The sequence below is a fragment of the Centroberyx gerrardi genome, chromosome 3 (genome assembly GCF_048128805.1).
Source record: "Centroberyx gerrardi isolate f3 chromosome 3, fCenGer3.hap1.cur.20231027, whole genome shotgun sequence".
In the NCBI taxonomy this organism is placed as follows: domain Eukaryota; kingdom Metazoa; phylum Chordata; class Actinopteri; order Beryciformes; family Berycidae; genus Centroberyx; species Centroberyx gerrardi.
This window is the reverse complement of record NC_135999.1, coordinates 8,758,237-8,775,696: the sequence shown is the minus strand read 5'-3', so window position 1 is coordinate 8,775,696 and position 17,460 is coordinate 8,758,237. Positions and strand designations below refer to the sequence as shown.

Here is a 17,460-nt window from a genome sequence, read left to right as displayed (position 1 = left end):
CTATAGCAGGGCGTTGGGCATGTTGCTGTTCTGCCAGCGCAGACAGGTGGTCTTGGAATGCTTGTATAGATGGGAGGACTGGCTGAAGCGCTTTCCACACTTGAGGCAGGCATAGGGTTTCTCTCCTGTGTGGACGCGGATGTGCTTCTTGCAGTCAGTCAGGGTGAGGAAGGTTTTGCAGCAGATCTTGCAGGCGTATTTTCGGGCTCCCTCGACTACCAAGACATTGTGCTCCGACAGAGCTTTCTTACACTTTGACAGCACATCGGCCGAGGCTCTGGTCAGCTGAGGGGGCAGGGAGGTGGGCCTGCCGCTGTTCATCTCATAACCACCGCTCTCGTTGAGAAGCAGGGGACCCACCAGACTTGATGAGGAGGAGGCGGCATCCTGGAAGACAGCACTTACTCCTCCTTCTCCTCCCATGGTGGTGGCCATTTTGGGAGCGATCCGTCGGTAGCCTGGGTAGCCCAGAGCAGCAGCAGCAGCAGCTACTCCGGCCCCTCTTGAGGCTCGCGCCAGGGAGTGCAGCCCCAGACTGGAGCGCTGGAAGTCCAGACCAAAGGGATCTACCCCTCCTCCTCCTCCACCACTTCCTCTGGGGCTTCCCAACCCATCATGTAGGGGGCGAAGGAAGAGAGAATCAGCCTGGAGGCTGTCCCCAAAACCGCTATGACTCTCACCATTGAGCGAGCCCGGTTGCAGAAGGGACGAAGAGGCAGAGCCTGACGTCCCAGCAGCTTCCTGTCCGAGTAGAAAGTGATGTGCTACTGCATCGCCCGTCGTCGTGTTGGGGAGGTCATCGTCCCCGGCAACCAACCCTGCCCTGCCACCTCCGAAACCCTTAGGGCTGAGGAAGCTAGAAATACTGAAGCCAGATTTGCCGTTCAAGCCGTTGTTACACCCGAAACCTCCTCCACCTCCTCCGGCCCCAGCGCCTCCCCCCACGCTGGTCTTGAGGAGGAGCTGGGAGCTAGGCTGGAGCAGTGTGTCAGAACTGGGCTGGGGGTCAGAGGTAAAGCTGCGGTCGCTGCTCTCTGGACTCAGCTCCACCTTCTCCTCCTCCTCCTGGCCCCCGGGCTCAGCTGGGTCACTGCCTTCTGCCTGTGATGTCACGTCGCTGGTTTCATCAGCTGGCTCAGGGGAGCTCAGTGGCTCGCGTTTTACCACCACCTACGTAAAGCAAAGGAGGAGTTTCATCTCAGGAGGTTACAAAGGAAATGTAGGTTTTCAAAAAAAGGTCAAGGAATGGTAAAGGAGCATGCACAGAATGCAGTTAAGTTTGAGCAGCGTGACTTGATTCTGAATGTGTGTTAGATGATTTGTAATGTGCAATCATTAAGAGTTAGTCATTTTGCCACAATAAGCAAATCAAGCCATACCTTCTGTTCCTGTGCTTCCCCCTCCTCCGTCCCTGACTTGATCTTTGCGCCAGCTCTGTTGTCCTGGTGATCCCTGTCTTCCATGTACTCCTCCTTCCCCACTCCTCCCTGCATCCCCCCTGAGTCCTCCCCCTCACAGTGTCCACTGTCTGATTGGCTGGGCATTTGAGGATCATCTTGGGACACCCCGACTAGGCCAGCGATTGCAGCATCCAATTTTGATTCATCCCCCATCTTGTGGGAGTCCGGGGAGAGGAGTGCTCCTTCATCTCGCTCGCCATTTACCCCTTCCTCTCCCAACAAACCCCGGGGAGGCGCAGAGAGGCGCTGCCTCTGCCTGGGTCTGTCCTCTGATAGGCCGAGGGCAAGAGAGGGCTTGCGCTTGTGGAAGCGTCGGATAGGGAAGGAGGCTCTCTGTTCAACCACTCCACTGCCGACCACGCTGCCCACCCCGTCCTCCTCCATTCCCCCTAGGGCAGAGCTCACCAAGCTCAGCCCCAGCTGCTGCAGCAGGAAGGAGCGCTGCAACCTGGATGTAGCAGCATTAGCTGCTAGGTTAGCATTAGCTGCTAGATTAGGATTCACTGCTAACTCTGCTACTTGTTGCTGCTGTAGTTGCTGCCTGTGCCTCGGCTGGTCCTGCTGAGGGTGGTGATGGGTGGGTCTGTCGGACGAGGGGGACACAGGCAGGGTGCGGGTGGTCAGGTAGTGCTTGCAGGCCTTGACTACGTTGTTGAGGTGCAGGTGTGAGGCTGCAAGGAGGATGTCCATTACATTGCTCTCCCCCAGCATCAGTGTTGAGGTGTACATCATGTCCACCAGTGCGGCAAACGCTTCAGCTGTCACCACCTGGAAGTGCACAAACGGTCATTTGATCTGTTACTGTCACAACATTTAAACAGCAGCAAGACTAATAGATTTGCCAATAGTTTTCACTGAAATATCATCATCACTACCATTATCTTCATTACCACCGCCCAATCATCCTCCTATTCTTCCTGCACTGATCACCATGACCATCCTCATCACCATAACATTATCAATGCCTATGACTTTCAGTGACTATGATGCTAATTCCTATGACCTACAAATTCATTCCCAGTTGGTGGTGTTTTCCACCTTAGAGAATTTCTAGTTATTAATTATTATCATCCTAACCCTCTTCCTCATTCTTATGATGATTATTATTATTACTATCATCCTAACCTCACTGTCCAGCTGGATCATGTTCATGCTGGCATCTCCCTCAGCAACGGTGAACAGGGCTCTGAAGTGGGTGCTGCAGGCTGCCAGCACTGAGCGGTGGGCCTTAAAGTGGCGGCTGCCCACCACGATGACACAGTCACACAGCTGGCCATGGACACGCTGGTAGTTCAGCTGCTGGAAGATCTGCTCAAAGTGGCCTGGGAAATCCATGATCCTAAAGAGAGGAGCAGGCAGAAATGAGGAGGGAAGGAGAAGATGGGGAGAGGTGATAGTGGTGGTAGGGAGAGATTAGATGACAGACAGTTGAAAGTGGATGGTGGCACAAAACATGGGGAGGGACAGAATAGATGGGGGTAGTGGGGGGTAATTACAGACTTCCATAGTGGATTATCGTTTAGCCTTAGCCAGTAACTAAATTGGTACTATAGATGCTTGATGATGTGTGCGGTAGTTTCGTCTGATCAATATGCATGACCACAATGTTATTTCAAGATAGCTAACTTAGTAAGCAAAAACTAAAAAAAGTGTAATTTTGTTAAGAAGCTTGCTCGCTGTCCAATTCCTGCTGAAAATATGTAAAAAAATAAATAAATAAATAAAATCATAGCTAAGGTTGCAGCTGTATTGATAATATAGCATAGCCCTCGAGTGTAACCTGCACTGTAATAACGTTAGATGGTTAGTTAGCTAGCCGGCTAACCGAAGTAGAAAGCGTTACATCAGTTACTGTTACTAGCAAAGAAGACAGACGTCTGCCCAAAACACAGGCTCTCTTATTACCTTGAATTGTCCGAGTCAGGTCCGAAGGTAACAAGAAGTCTTGTGTGAGCAGAACAGGGCCCCTGACCACCAACTAACAAAGCTAGCTGGCTACTGACTAGCAAGCTAGCCTGTTAGCTAGCTGAGTTATCACTTCTAACCAACAGTCACATACGGCCACTTGGACTGATGTTTGTGTACCTCTAAGCTACTTTTATCAAACCTAACGTTTATCCCGCTCTGTTCTGTGTCCACCGCGGGCTACTATCCAATTTATTTGCAATGCATGGTCTGGATATGGGGGCGGGGACTGCCAGTGATGTGAGTCCACGATGGATGTCTGGTCTGGCTGGAGCAGCTAGCTGGTTACATCTGTCCGTTGCACCCTCAGACACTGACTGACAGTCAACGGTCCGAGTCATACTTAAAACAGATAACGCTATCCACTATGAATCACGGTAAGAGACACGATTGCCCACTCCGGTATGGGTATATGTGTGTGTTATATTTTCGAAGAATTTTCCCCACTCAGACGGTTTTTTACAACCAGACTCACAAGGTGGCGCTGTGCTTCATGTCCATGACCTCGCCGAGGTGAAGGGTTGCAGTTTTATTCCCCACCACAGGGCGTCGCTGCGGTCAGACTCAGAGCGGAGTGGATCCAAAGACAATGCTCAGGCTCAAGATATAATTCCATTCCACCCTACGGCAACCTTTGTCCGCTTTGATAATAAGAAGAACACTTTATTTGTATAGTAGTTATTTAACAGAGTTTACAAAGCGGTTTAAGAATAAAACAAAAGCAAACACCATTACAAAAACAGATGGTATAACGCTGGAATAGTGTCCAACCGTCTACAATTAGCTGGCATTACTGACATCACTACATTATCATTTGGCTGCATACATAACCTTCTCCATCACGATATTACGCATGCGCGAAAGACACACTAGTTCTCAAAATGCTAACAGTAACTTCCTAAAAACTTTAACATTACGCTCTGCGGTTAGATCAAATAATCCTCTCAACCGAAAAAGAAGCGGTCTAGTTTGTCCGGGATTTAAGCGAAAACGGAAGTAGGCAGGAGTGAAACCTCTCGCTTCGCCTGGATGCTCTCTGGCAGCCCGACTACACCTCTTGACAACAACTATGGCTGCCGCCTGCTCGTTAGTGTGTTGTGAAGAAGAGAGAGAGGCAGATAAAGCGGTTATTGGTAACTATCTCACATTTGTTGTTTCGTGGAGTTCATTTTAAGAAGGATAGTATTGAAGTCATGGTAATGAACAACGGGTCGTGCTTGGCGCCTCCCTGTTAAACACCCATTTGTACAGCACACGTGGGTGCTACTTGGCTAGTTATTTAGTTTAGTGCTTCCTAGAGTGGGGTCCCAGGGGTCCCATTACGATGTGGATTATTTTAATTTCACTCCTTAGAAGCTACACACTAAGAAAATGTATAGGGAGTCATTGACATTAAAAACTGGAAACCCCGAAGTGGTTAGCTTAGCTGAGTGGTTAGCTGCTGTTTTGCCTTAATCTTGTTCATTTCCTCTATAAATTAACTTCCAACAGATTGGAGACATGAACTAGACTAATCTTCTTGGGTAACGAGGAGGAAAAACTCCCCCTTAACACTTTTAGTTGTTACTGTTTTACGTCGAGGTAGGGTTAACTCAACGCTGCACATTTGCACACATGCTGCAAACTTGTAGATTTATAAACTGTTAATATGTAAATATGTCAGCAGTCAACATAGCGATAATTCTTTGAAGCCAAAAGAGGTCATGTTTTAGCGTGACGAAGATGCTGTACCTTTCTCTTTTGCTGTAATTATTTCTTGTGCTGTTTGTTGTACTTGTGCTATTTGTTGTGCTATCTTCTGTTATTGTCTACATCTTATTCTTTACTGCCGCAGTGACCCAGTTAGTTAGTAAGTTTCATGTTAACTAATTATCTAATCTACTCATGATGGCAGAAGTCACTCTTATGGACAAGTTCCTCATCATTTCTCTCAATCTTACAGTCCAGTTTTCCAATGGCAGCGTTAAAAACGCAGACAGGTTGGATTTCACCTTCTACAAGAACACAGATGAGAGTAACCCGCGGAAGAAGAGCAGAAGGATGTTGGTGAGAAAGACGCCTTGACTCAGCATTATTGTGTGTTTGCACTGAACTATGCTGCAGTGGGATTCATTGTTACAATAATGTAATATGTGTTGCTTATGTTTTCTCTCTCTCTAGGTTGCTGAATCAGACAGACTGTCCTATGTTGGAAATAATTTTGGAACGGGGTCGTTGAAATGCAACAACCTTTGCAAGTAGGTGCATGTTGCATATTTTGGGAACATGCCATCTACAAAATGTATCTGTTGTGATAAATTGTGACTGGGGCCACAGTCACTGAGGTGGGTGAAGAATAATGTTTGTTGTCTGTAGGTATTATGTAGGAGTGTTGAACAAACAGACCATGCAGATGGAGGTGCACAGCGCTCAGCTCTTCAACATGCAGCCTGTTATACCAGGTAAAAAAACCAAAACACTAGCACCCATTGATTAGGGCTGTGTTCAAGGAGTCAATAGTTCATGTGAGTTACTGACCAGCATCCAAAAACATCAGCATCCTCTCTTAAACAACAGTGTTAGATGCCTTGCTTAACACTGCTTTTGACTTGAACGCCACTGAGATTTTGTCAGTGCAATTATGTGACTTTGTGATGTTTTTTCACCAGGGGAGACAACAGAGACCGAAAAATCCCAGGACGCTAGTCAGACCTACAGAGATAAGGTACTATGAGCTACAGGGATGCACCGATATGTTTTTTTGAGGCCGATATCCAATATTTACCCACCCAGAACGGCCGATACTGATATGCATTTTTGTAATAATCTTAGTAAAAATGCAGGTGCAAAACAGGTTAAGCTTTTCAGGCAGGTGTATCTTAAGATAATTAAGTGTTTTTTAAACAGTTTTATTCTGTTGCTAATTTGACAGTTGTATTGAGTGGCACACTCCTAGAAAAGAAGGTCACAAAAATGGCAATTCCACAATCAGCCAAATATCTGCAGTAAAAATATCAGACCATACCGATATTGCTTTTTCAAGCTGATATTGGCTGATACTGATAGGCTGCATTCCTAATGATTTCTCCTATTTACCTCCCCATCAGAGATATATGCAGCACACTTTGGATGTCAGTGTCCCTTATTTGACTGTTTCAGAGTTGTGTACCTCTGCATATCAGTATGTCGTGATACGTATGTCATGTTAAGTAGGACTGTTTTTAAGTGATGTTTTTATCCTATTTTAAACTGTGGTGGGCTTTCCCTCCTTAGGTGGACTCTCTGATTGAGGCGTTTGGCACCAACAAGCAGAAGAGAGCGCTGGTCTCCCGCAGACTGAACCAGGTGGGCAGTGAGACCCTGCATCAAGCCGTGGCAAAGGCCGCCAACACTGTGATTGACCAGAAGGGCCTGGAAGGTAATGCACATAGTCACATTATCTCAGTCATGTGGTGGGGTATCAACAGACTGAAATCTTTCTTTAACATCCATTGACCCTCCTTGTAGAAGTCTGTAAGAAAGGTTAATGGAAAACAGTAACTTGGGACCCAACCCTTAGATTTGTTGTACTCGTTTTCCCCCTGTCCGTCTCTCTCCTTCCCTCTGTTTCTCCTTCATGTGTCTCCTTTCTCTCCACGCACAGTCTTCCTTCTGTTCTTCTCTCCCGCCCATCTGTTTCTCATCATTTTCCCATCTGTTTTCCTTCTCTCTCCTCAGCCCTGCAACAGGAAGTGGCTCAGACAGAGTCCCAGGGAGACCTGGCTCTCCACCTGCCTCCCTGCCACACAGACGCAGACAGACCTGAGAACGTCTACCTGTTTGACGATCGTATCCTTTGCCGCCTGTGTGTGCGTGTGCATGTCAACAAGGAGATGACAGAATTGTAGAGGGTGGAACAGATAAGTGTGTTCAAAGCTACGGCTCTGTATGTTTGTTTGGGTTTCTGTCCTTATCTGCGTCCACAGTCCTGAGTCCAGTGGAGTATGAGGCTTTGGAGGCGGCCGGCTCCAAGATGGCTGCGCTCACTCCTGCAGAGCTGCAGACGATGAGAGACGATGGAGGGTACGACACACACACACACATGCTTAAAGTTTTATCAGGCTACAGTTTATATAAACTCGCATCATCATTTCTGTTTGCATGTTCTTGTCACTGCAGGTGTTTGTGTGTAGTGAAGCAGCTAGAGACTCTGCCCAGCGACGATGAAGCCAGAGAGAAAAGGACGCGCTGCACCTATTACCTGTCTCTGCTCCTCAAACTGGCACGGCAGAAGAGCATCACCCGCAAGTGTGAGTACAGATCTTTGCCATCATCATACATGTGTATCGAATGTGTTCTTTCCCACTTTAGCCGTTTGGGCCCAGACTAACGGTTAATTATGTTTTCTATTTCCAGTCGGGCAGGAGGACGGCTGCCCTCGCATCATCCAGAACAAGCTGATGAGAACGTTCACTGTGGAGACCTTCAACAACGGCAGGCATGTTGGCACTAAATCTGTTTCCTTTCTCACATCTAGCTTGCTTTTTTCAATTTCCACACGCACTGCATTTTGCAATGCAGATACAGTATATAATTAAAGACCCCGTAAACATGCATTTCATATTCAGACTAGAATAATCTTTTGTCTAGAATATAATTTAGGTGGATTAAATTTACACCTGAACATTAAAATGGATCCTTAGTAAACATATTGAAATTGTATTTGTCTTTCCTTCATCAAAATTCCACCACGCACATAACTTCCTCTTGCAATATTTACGTCCTTTAAAACTGAAGTGAACACATCATCTCACTCGTTCCCTATCCATGAGGATCCTGACACTCCATTTTTGACAAGCATGTTAGTGTTGGAGCTACTTGCCACCTGTGCGATTTGCATAGGCTTCCTAATCAGATCCGCACTCAAGTCCTTTGCATTTGCACTTTGTGTCCACCTACATCTGACCACCTCCGGAGGTGGTTTGGATCATCGGCTCTTCAGTGCATCTTGGGGGAGTTAACACCTGCATTTTGTGTTTTTTGTTATATCCAAACACAATCCGATCACCCAGGGCACATGTTAATGACAGGTGTAAATAAATGTTATAAGAGTATTATTATTATCAAGGTATTTGCTGTTGATTTTATTTAAAATACCTTTTCTCTGGCTTGGTTACCATTTGGACCGGTTGAATTTGGTCTTCCTTACATGCCAACACACATTAATGCCCCCATTTCATTACAGGGTCCTGAACTTGGTGTCATCATCAATGCGTGCCAAAGTGGCGGCATACTGCCTAACGCTGCTGCTGCATATCGGTCACATGACTGCTGACCTCACATTGCTGCACCGTGACCTGGGAGTCACCGAGGCCAGGTGAGAAGACGAGGCCAATGGTGTCAACATTTACGGCTGTGACTTGTATTATTCTGTTGGGTTGCAGGTCGTATCCAAATGATTATTAGACCATGTAAAGCGCTGTCAGTATATAAGGCACAAAAGGAACAATTTGCCAGTCTAACTGATTCATGTATGTGTTTTCCTTTAGGATGGTGGAGTTGGCCAAGTCAATGGGGCTGACCCTAATTAAGCCTGCCCGGAGGAAGGCTGATGAGGCTGGGCCGCGAGACGACCACAGGCAGGCCTCCCTTGTTCTCCCTCTGGTCAAATACGAACAGCTCATCGAGAGAAGAAAACGCAAGAAAATGCGCTAGAGACGAAAAGAGAGATGAAAAGACAGGACTGGGATAGAGGGATGGGACTAAAAAAATTGGAAACGCCTCGAACAAGAACAGCGTGTTTATCAATGTATTGGGTAGACAAATAAAAAATGATGAACTTTGAGTTAAACATGATACCATTATTTTATGCTCACTGTACAAGATACAAAAAGCTGTGTAATGAGCTGTAAACAGATTCTAGATGGCTGAAAACATCTATCTTAGACAGTCAAAACATATAGGCACATTTGTAGACATCACATATTGCACATTCAACATCTTTTTCATTCTATAACCGGCTATCACTATTGCCAGGTGAGTCTGTGTGTGGGTGTGCATTGCTGATTGTGCAGATCTAGCCTGTGTTCAAATTGTCTGGAATGATAATTTGGCATCCCTCACTGAATATCATGAATGAGGTCATAGAAAGCAAAAGAGGGTCACATTTTCAAAACAAATGATATACAGGACAAATTGAAATTGCCATGATGCAAATACAGACTCACCAGAGAACAGCACAGCTCTGTGCAAGGGGCTGAAGCTAGGGTTTGGTTTTGTTTTTGATTTGCATATACACTTCACATTATGAAAACTGCCCTAGCAACAATCAGTCCATAGATTAAGAACTCAAACAAGGCACAGCTTTACTTCGTAATATGCTGTTAAAAGTGGGCATTTTTTGATGCCTTGACTGCTGCAAGGATTTACAAATAATGTCCACTTCCAAACTACTTATGTTTCAGAAGTGCATTGACGAAACCTAGGTCTACAGCAGTCATGTACATGAATGTGAAATCTGCATGTGAAAGTTAGAACTTGATGAATACAGTTAAAGCTTAAAGTATGAAGATGGATGTTTAAAATGCAGAACCACACTGCTTAAATGTGTTGTGCTCAATCTGAAGCAAGTTCATTAGTCTTTTGTCCACGTCTGATGAGTGCATTGGCAATTTATCATAGGATTACAAAAGTTGGGTTTCAGATTCACAAGAGTTTGTGCCACCCTAATGTGATGGGAGATGGATGGCTCCTTTAGTGGTGATGCGCTGTCACAGCTTGCTGCTTCTTGGGCGGTCCCTCCACTCCAACAGGAGGGCATCATTTTGGATAGTCTTCTCTGAGAAAAGTCAGAGCGCTCCACATGTATACACCATTTCAGACATGACCAGATGCTGACCCGCTGGCAAAGTCGTTCATAGTGGTTTGTAAGTGCTTGCCAATATTCACAGGATGGAGCAGAACATACTGCCGTTGTTATGGCACCCACTTTCCACGGTGGCGCTGATCCTGGTGGTCATGGAGATTGCAAGTCGGGAAGGGTATCGGGATGAGGAGGGACCAGAAGGAGAGTCGGCAAGTGGACGAGGGGAAGGGTTTTCCAAAACCCAGGGAGGGACTGATGAACAGCTACAAAGAAATAAAACGTAACTGTTGAAAAGATTGTTTTTGACACATAAAGCCATACCTAAGAACTGCTACAGTATTAGCAGCATTGTTTTACACACACAAACCATGCACAGGGGTGAATGGGAGGTGAGAGAAGAAGTTGCAGGACAAAGAAGTTGCAGATGGTAAGAGGAGTGGATAGCAGAAGAAAAGACAAGCAGAGTGCAGACACCAGAGCCACTGATGGTTTCTACAGCTCTGGCACATTTTGTTGGTTGCCTAGCTACCTGTTACTATGCCTCAGAATGCTGTTGTTGCGTAACACACAGCTCTCATTGCCAGGGTCCATGTGTAGCAGGGGTTTTTTGTTTCCAGGGTGTCCCTGGAACAGGAGGTTGTCATGGACAACGCCCTTTACTGCCCCTAGCACAGCGATGCCACACCCCAGCGCAGGCTGGACACGGTTACGCAGTACCTAAAGTATAACAATGATACAACCACAAAATATATAATGGTAAAAGATTACAGCAGGATAGCATGTACATGTATGAAGTAACCTGGGCATTGGCCATACTTCTGTTAAGATCATAATGGGGTTATAAGCTGTTTGATACCCTGCAATTGAGTACACACAAATAAACAAGACTAAGAGTCTAACAGCCCCGTGACATTGAAATTTGTGGAAGCATCGCTGCTGGGAATCGAATTCGGGTCTCCCACTTGAGAGTCTGCAGTCTAACTCCCTGCGGGCCACGTGACCATAAAGTGGTGAACAGAGCGACCGACCGACAATGCTATCCATAGAGCCCCTGCTGTCGCGGGGATAAAAACAAACAGGATTTTGCTGTCAGCCTGTGATGTCCTTCCCACAGATAGAATGATCCACCAGCAAAAAAGTATGAAAAGGTGCACCGAGAAATAGTAAGTTACTTCTAATACATGGGAAAGAAATGATGATCCCAATAGTAAGTAAAGTAAAAAGTAAGAGAACGAGCTTACCCAGGTTATTTCAGGTTATAACGTTTGCACTCAGCAACCCAAAACCAGGTTACTTATGTAATCAAGTCAAAGCAATACTCCACTTAGTTTTAACATGGGGGTTGTTTGGCACTTGACCACCATGAAAACCAGAATATAAACTACTCACCAAGATCGGATGCAGCTGGGACAAGTTTGTAGCGTTTGAATGAGGCCACGAAAACTCACATTTAACACATTTGTGAACAGATTCAACAACAGATCCCGCTTTTAAGACAATAAAGCAGTAATTGGTCTGTCCTCATTTTGCATTTCTATTCTTAGTTTACACAAAAATTTGTATTTAAAAATAAAAGTAGATCCAGTCTCCCAAACAGGAGATATCTCTCCTAAATGGTATCCCTCCACTATGTTCTCTTCTATCAATAAAAATGCTAATTGGTGAAATTATGTTTTGAAACGCCAGACCAAAGGTTTCACTGGAAATCACAGTAGTGGGATCTCTTGTTGAATCTGTTCACAAATGTGTTAAATGTCAGTTTTCAGGCTATTTTTGTGGCCTCATTCAAATGAATGGGAAGTAAAAATCTGAATGCTACAAAATCGTCCAGCTGCATCTGATCTTGGTGAGTAGTTTATATTCTGGTTTTCATGGCGATCAAGTGCCGAATAAAACTTAGTGGAATATTGCTTTAAGTGCAGAAGTCTATGTATAAATGTAGCCAATGACGGCTCTTTAAGTGATGTGGTTGTGTCAATATTTCAGTGAGTAACCATGTAAAATTTGGGCAAAGTATGTTTGGCAATAAGTGAAAAGTATGAGAGTTTTTGGTTGTGTGTTCATGCCTTAGTCCAACTCACCTTGATATCAGCGTTGCCAGAAACCTGAATCCCGTATCCTCGGTTACCAACCACATCATTCTCCCCAATCTGCCCATCGCCACAGAAGCTGACACCGTGCCCCCTGTTTTCGTAGATGCCGTTACCACGAAGCTCCACCCGGCAGTCCTTCTCCACCGTGACACCACCGCGACTATTGTCGAGGACGCAGTTTGTAACCAGTCGGGTCAACTGACTGCTCTGTAGCACAGCAATGCCAGTGCCGCGGTTGCTGTTCACAAGGTTAGCAACAACATTCAGTGGCTCGCTGCTCTTCACATACAGACCTACCGCTAGAGGGAGGGGGAGAGAAAGAGAGAGAGAGAGAGAGAGAGTGAAAGAAGGGGAGTGAGTGACCACTTGAATTTGGCAGGTTATGTAATACCCAACCCATCAGGTCCAAAACTGAAGCTTAATCCAAGCAGAGGGTCTTCATTACCTCCATTGTAGCTCATGCAGTTGCTCTCCACCAGGGCCACGCTGATGGAGCGGCGGGCAGAGTGGCGCTCATCCTCGCTGTCCAGATCGCTCTCCCACGCAAACAGCTCTCCCTCTTCGTTCAAGTTCTCCTGTCCTCCTCTTCCGCCTCCCTCTCCTCCTCTCCTGTCCCCTCCGCCGCCGTTTCCTCCTCCTACGCCAACCCCTTCCTGACCCGGCCGGTTCCCCTCCCTGCCCTCTTTGTTCTCGGGGTCCTTCCGGCAGAACACGGCCAGCCCATACATGCAGTTGTGGGTGATGTAGTTGCCCAGGAGCTGTGGGAGGCTGGAAGACATCACCCACACACCACAGCCTTTGTTACCTAAAGAAACCAGAGGAAGAGAGGAAATGAAACATCAGTGTAGGTTAAAGGTACAAGACCAAGAGAGGAGACCTAGATAACGGCATGGATGATATTAAACTTTCCAAATGGATTTTTCCTTCCTTTTTAAATTGCTTCACTTCATGAATTACAAAGACCTTGCTAAGGCTGGTGAAGATGAGATCAGTAAGTCAAACACAGCAGTTGTCAGGATGAATTCAGGAGATGTCGTCACGGACAGGATGAGGTTACTCACAGTAGATGTGGTTTCCCTCGATAAGTCCGCGGCCCCTCTCCCCCACCACCACCCCGTCCGAGTAGCCATGGCAGATGTAGTTGTTCCTCAGGACGGGGTCACCTCCTCTACGGATGTCCACACCCCCCCACTGGTTCTCTCTGATCACGTTCTCTGGGGTAGGATGCGTTACGGTGTAAAAATACAGCGTTCATAAATAACTACAAGTGGTGCTTTTACCATTCGATAGGTGGCGAAGGACAACAAAGAACACATTCAGCACGCGGACGATGAGGCGGGACACACCCAATTACACACCTGTGATCATCCCTCTGCCATTCTCATTTACAGCAATCCCTGCTGCCTGGCCCTGGTAGATGTGATTCCCACTAAGAGAGAAAGTGATAGACTCGATTCAAGAGCAGGGAGGGAGCAAATATTGAACAAGTACAGATTGTGTACAGTCGCACATGCATTTGAGGCGATGACGTATAGAACTAATTAATTAGCAGTTATTTCAATGATCTAAACTCTCTGGCTCCCTAGTTGGTCAAGTTCCCGGAGATAAGTTCTCACATCATTTGACATCATGTGAATTTCATTTGAATACCAGAAGAGGATCGTGAATGGGGGGGCGGGTAGGAGGGAGGGAAGTTGTTCCGAGGGAGACTTGAATGATGCAACCAACCCATTTTAGAAAAGTGATGTACCATATTCAAAATCAATAAAGATATGTGATACAAAAAAAGAAGAGGATTGTGAGAGTTGTGTGAAAATTTTACAGCTATGAATAATCCCTTTATACTACTGCCAATACTTCCTTTTATGAAATAGACTCTCTTCAGACTCTTCAGACACTAAGTCTTCAACAATATAGCTTTGACTTGATGTACTAGGAGAACAAACTGACATTTGTATTTGATTTAAATTTTCATACACATTGGAAAAAGAAATACCTCCACACATGCACACAGTGACTATCCAAGGGATGGGAACGGCTAAGCATTCCTGTGTAAGTCAGAACACTCTGGAGTCCCACCTACCTGACCACAGGATTCCCGCTGAAGAGAATATAGACACCCGCCTCCTTGTTGTTATAGATCTGGTTGCTCCGGATGGAACCCTTTCCATTGCCAAGGACAACAACACCAGAACGCAAACCACTGTGTATCCTGTTACACTGTGGGGGAAGACAGACAGAATTAAGAGTAGAAAGGGAGTAGAAAAAAATAGTCCATCAAGCTAACAGCAGTTCCATTAGGAGATATACTTAGTGTTGTGAGTGTAACATCATTCACATCAAGTGAGAGCTTCCATGCATCACCACCAGTGCGTGGTACATAAGGTACCTTTGTACATGAATATCTCCACTCAGTATCCAGCTTATTGTGTACTCCGTGTTTACACAAAGCAGCTTGCTGAGTCACATACTGAAGGTTGACAAGCGCTGACGTTACTGTCTGATTAGATGTAATGTAGCAAGTGTGCATGAATAGGAAACTGGGTACATTGTGCTAGGGTGCAGTGTGAGCTGGGATGTAATTAATAAACTGTGTGACCAGGCTAATAACATGCATATTATGAGAGCAGCGGTTACCAAGATGATGGGGTTGGCCCCTTTGCGGATGTCCAGCCCTGCCTCCCCATTGGAGTGGATGTTGTTTTCTGCGATGAGACCTTGTGCAGAGAGCCGCAGGAAGACGCCCGACGCACGGCACTCGCTCACCTCGTTTCGCAACATCACTATCTGAAGGGGATGAGAGAGAGAGGGAGCTCAAATAACAGATCAAATAGACAATTCCTGCTTCATTACTTTTGGTCTTGGCTACTTCCTGTTGCTGACATTAAATAACTCTGAACTGATTGGAAAAAGTTATTCTGATCCTATTTACTGTGGCGTTCTGGATACAGCGGACAGCATAGTTCAGCCCACGGAACACGTTCCCCTCCAGCCGAGCCTGTCCGTAATTACACAAATGCACGCCGCCCTTCCCCTCCCGGAAGAGGCAGCGCCTGAGGATGCAGCCCTGGACGGACGCAGCCAGCATCTGAGCCTCCGGGTCCCTCTGCAGTTCCTGCTGAAGGGAGAGGGGTTCAGGGGTCACAGAGGGGGGGTCAGGGGAGGAGGCTGGTGGCAGAGAGCCGTCCGGCCGGGGTTTGAGCAAGTGGGACAGGCCGTGATGGTCACAGGGGAGTTTGTAACCCGAGGTAAGCGGGTGGTTGATGTTGCTGGTTCTTTCTCCCTCTTGGTTCTCCTCCTCTCCCTCGTCGTGCTCGCCATCGCTCCAGCCGTCTTCGATCACCGTGCCTCGACACACTGCTTCCACCCCGGTCCTCCTCTGCCAATCTTCCTTGCTCACGTCCTCCACTATGACGTTAGAGCGTGGAGGTTGGGGCGCGGTGGCGGAGCCGGCCGGAGGGCCTCTGGATGGGCTACTATTCCCAGACGAGCCCCAGGACGGGAACGTTCTGGCCAGGGCGGCCAAGTGTTTGCAAGCCCAATTCCTTTCTGACACCGGGGGGCCTTCGACAGTCACAGAGGCTGTGTCACTTCCTGAGAAGTCACAGCTGTCCAATAAACTGAGGGCAACGCCCAATAAGTGAGCAGAGCTGCCCTGTGAGAAGGAGCAGAAGCGGGCCTGGCAGGTTCCTGGGCCTCGGACTTGCAGCTGAGCCCCCTCAAAGTTACAGTTATCCAGCTGGACGTGACCCCATGATGTCTAGAGCAAGGGGAGAGAAAGGTGGGGGAGTAAGACAGACAGACACAGCCAGAAAGAGATAAATATGAGAGAGGAAATAGTTAGGATATTGTACAATATAATAGTAAGCAGACTAGTTCAAGTAATTCCATCAGGATTATCTATCAACAGAAACAATCATGGCAGCCGTTACTTCTTCTCACCTTGTAGACCACGGTGGAGAACCAGGCTGGCATGAACACCAGATTACACAGCCTGGCGGTAGGGCACTGCTGCTCCACACACACCAGCAGGGACACCTCGCCCAGCTGACCCAGCCCGACCAGCTCCACCGGCACCTTCAGCGCCACTTCAGCCTGCTCCTCATACACCCCCGGGTGCAGAACCACGCGGTCGTACGGCCCCGCCACCCCGAGGGCCCCCCGCAGGGTCTCAAAGTCACATCCTGACCCCACGTGCCAAACCCTGCGGTCCTTCCTACGCCGGAAAAAGTGGAGGCAGGCGGAGGACTGGAGCTCTGGCCCATTCTGGGCCCAGGTGCGGGTGGCCAGGGCGTGCTGCTTCAGCGCCTCCCTCCAGGACGGGGGCTCCAGGTGGGGTCGGCTGGGCCAGTTGGGGTGTCGGCACTCCGGGCAGCCCAGGCAGAGCTGTCTCCAGCGAGTGTTGTCCAAGGAGAGGATGAGCTCTCTCCAGGCGCGGCACACCAGGCAGCAGCGGCCCAGGTCGGGGAGAGGCAGGTAGGCCAGGATAACCCTCCACAGCTCCACAGGGAGGCTGCCCACCTCCATGGCAGCAGAGACACCGCCTCACCTCACCGGCTGGGGAGGAGGATGGGGGGAGGGGCACCTGGAGACACGGAGGAAACAACAGGAAACCGCTAGCGTCAACCGTTATACAAAGACAACAAAAATAAACATGCACAGGAGGACCCAACTAACTTACACAAATAGATAACGACTACGCGACGAGGAGGTTAACTTTACCTTCTGATGTTTTAACGTTACCTGGAAAACACTGGGAGAAATCACGAGAATGAGCTACTACATGTTTGACGCTTTGTAGCGCCTGAACATTACCCTCCACAATGTGTATTGTAAAAGTAATACCTCCGTGTGCAATGTGGTTGTTGTTAGTTACGATTAATGATCGTTATCTGCGAAATCGGGCGTAAACACCACGCAGCAAAAGCAGCGGATACGTCGGTATTTTGATATCTTACCTTTTACCAGCTGGCTGGAAATCAACACATGTTTGTTTGATATTCAGAGCGGCTACATGTCGACGATTGCGACTTTTCCCTTAATGCTTTCAGACTCGATAACAACCCATCATCGTAGGTGTGCGGTGCCATCGAAGAGGAATTCAGACATTTCCTCACAC

The 17,460-nt window shown here is 47.3% G+C and overlaps 3 protein-coding genes across 5 annotated transcripts; 1 reads left to right on the top strand and 2 right to left on the bottom strand.

Moving 5' to 3' along the window:
- Positions 1 to 3,497, bottom strand: zbtb5 (zinc finger and BTB domain containing 5). The gene is made up of 4 exons (XM_071923257.2): positions 3,366 to 3,497; positions 2,586 to 2,799; positions 1,380 to 2,228; positions 1 to 1,170 (listed from the first exon to the last, which is right to left on the bottom strand). Exons 2-4 carry the CDS (start codon positions 2,793 to 2,795, stop codon positions 1 to 3), a joined length of 2,229 nt encoding a protein of 742 aa, XP_071779358.1. The 5' UTR covers positions 2,796 to 2,799; positions 3,366 to 3,497.
- A 976-nt stretch (positions 3,498 to 4,473) lies between these two features.
- polr1e (RNA polymerase I subunit E) lies at positions 4,474 to 9,228 on the top strand. Its single transcript, XM_071923251.2, has 12 exons — positions 4,474 to 4,558; positions 5,368 to 5,471; positions 5,586 to 5,662; positions 5,781 to 5,866; positions 6,074 to 6,129; positions 6,678 to 6,822; positions 7,122 to 7,232; positions 7,370 to 7,466; positions 7,563 to 7,693; positions 7,800 to 7,881; positions 8,629 to 8,760; positions 8,933 to 9,228. Exons 1-12 carry the CDS (start codon positions 4,495 to 4,497, stop codon positions 9,096 to 9,098), a joined length of 1,251 nt encoding a protein of 416 aa, XP_071779352.2. The 5' UTR covers positions 4,474 to 4,494; the 3' UTR covers positions 9,099 to 9,228.
- fbxo10 (F-box protein 10) lies at positions 9,169 to 17,454 on the bottom strand. Of its 3 annotated transcripts, none has more exons than XM_071923249.2 (11): positions 17,300 to 17,454; positions 16,284 to 16,926; positions 15,274 to 16,101; positions 14,979 to 15,128; positions 14,425 to 14,561; positions 13,700 to 13,770; positions 13,403 to 13,555; positions 12,787 to 13,146; positions 12,330 to 12,640; positions 10,778 to 10,965; positions 9,169 to 10,511 (listed from the first exon to the last, which is right to left on the bottom strand). In XM_071923249.2, the coding sequence occupies exons 2-11, from the start codon at positions 16,866 to 16,868 to the stop codon at positions 10,328 to 10,330; spliced, it is 2,967 nt and encodes a 988-aa protein (XP_071779350.2). In that variant the 5' UTR covers positions 16,869 to 16,926; positions 17,300 to 17,454; the 3' UTR covers positions 9,169 to 10,327. The 3 variants fall into 3 exon arrangements, with proteins under 3 accessions (XP_071779350.2, XP_078138666.1, XP_071779351.2); XM_078282540.1 differs by having other exon boundaries at positions 14,979 to 15,124; positions 15,354 to 16,101; XM_071923250.2 differs by lacking the exon at positions 10,778 to 10,965.
- Between the last annotated feature and the right edge of the window lie 6 nt (positions 17,455 to 17,460).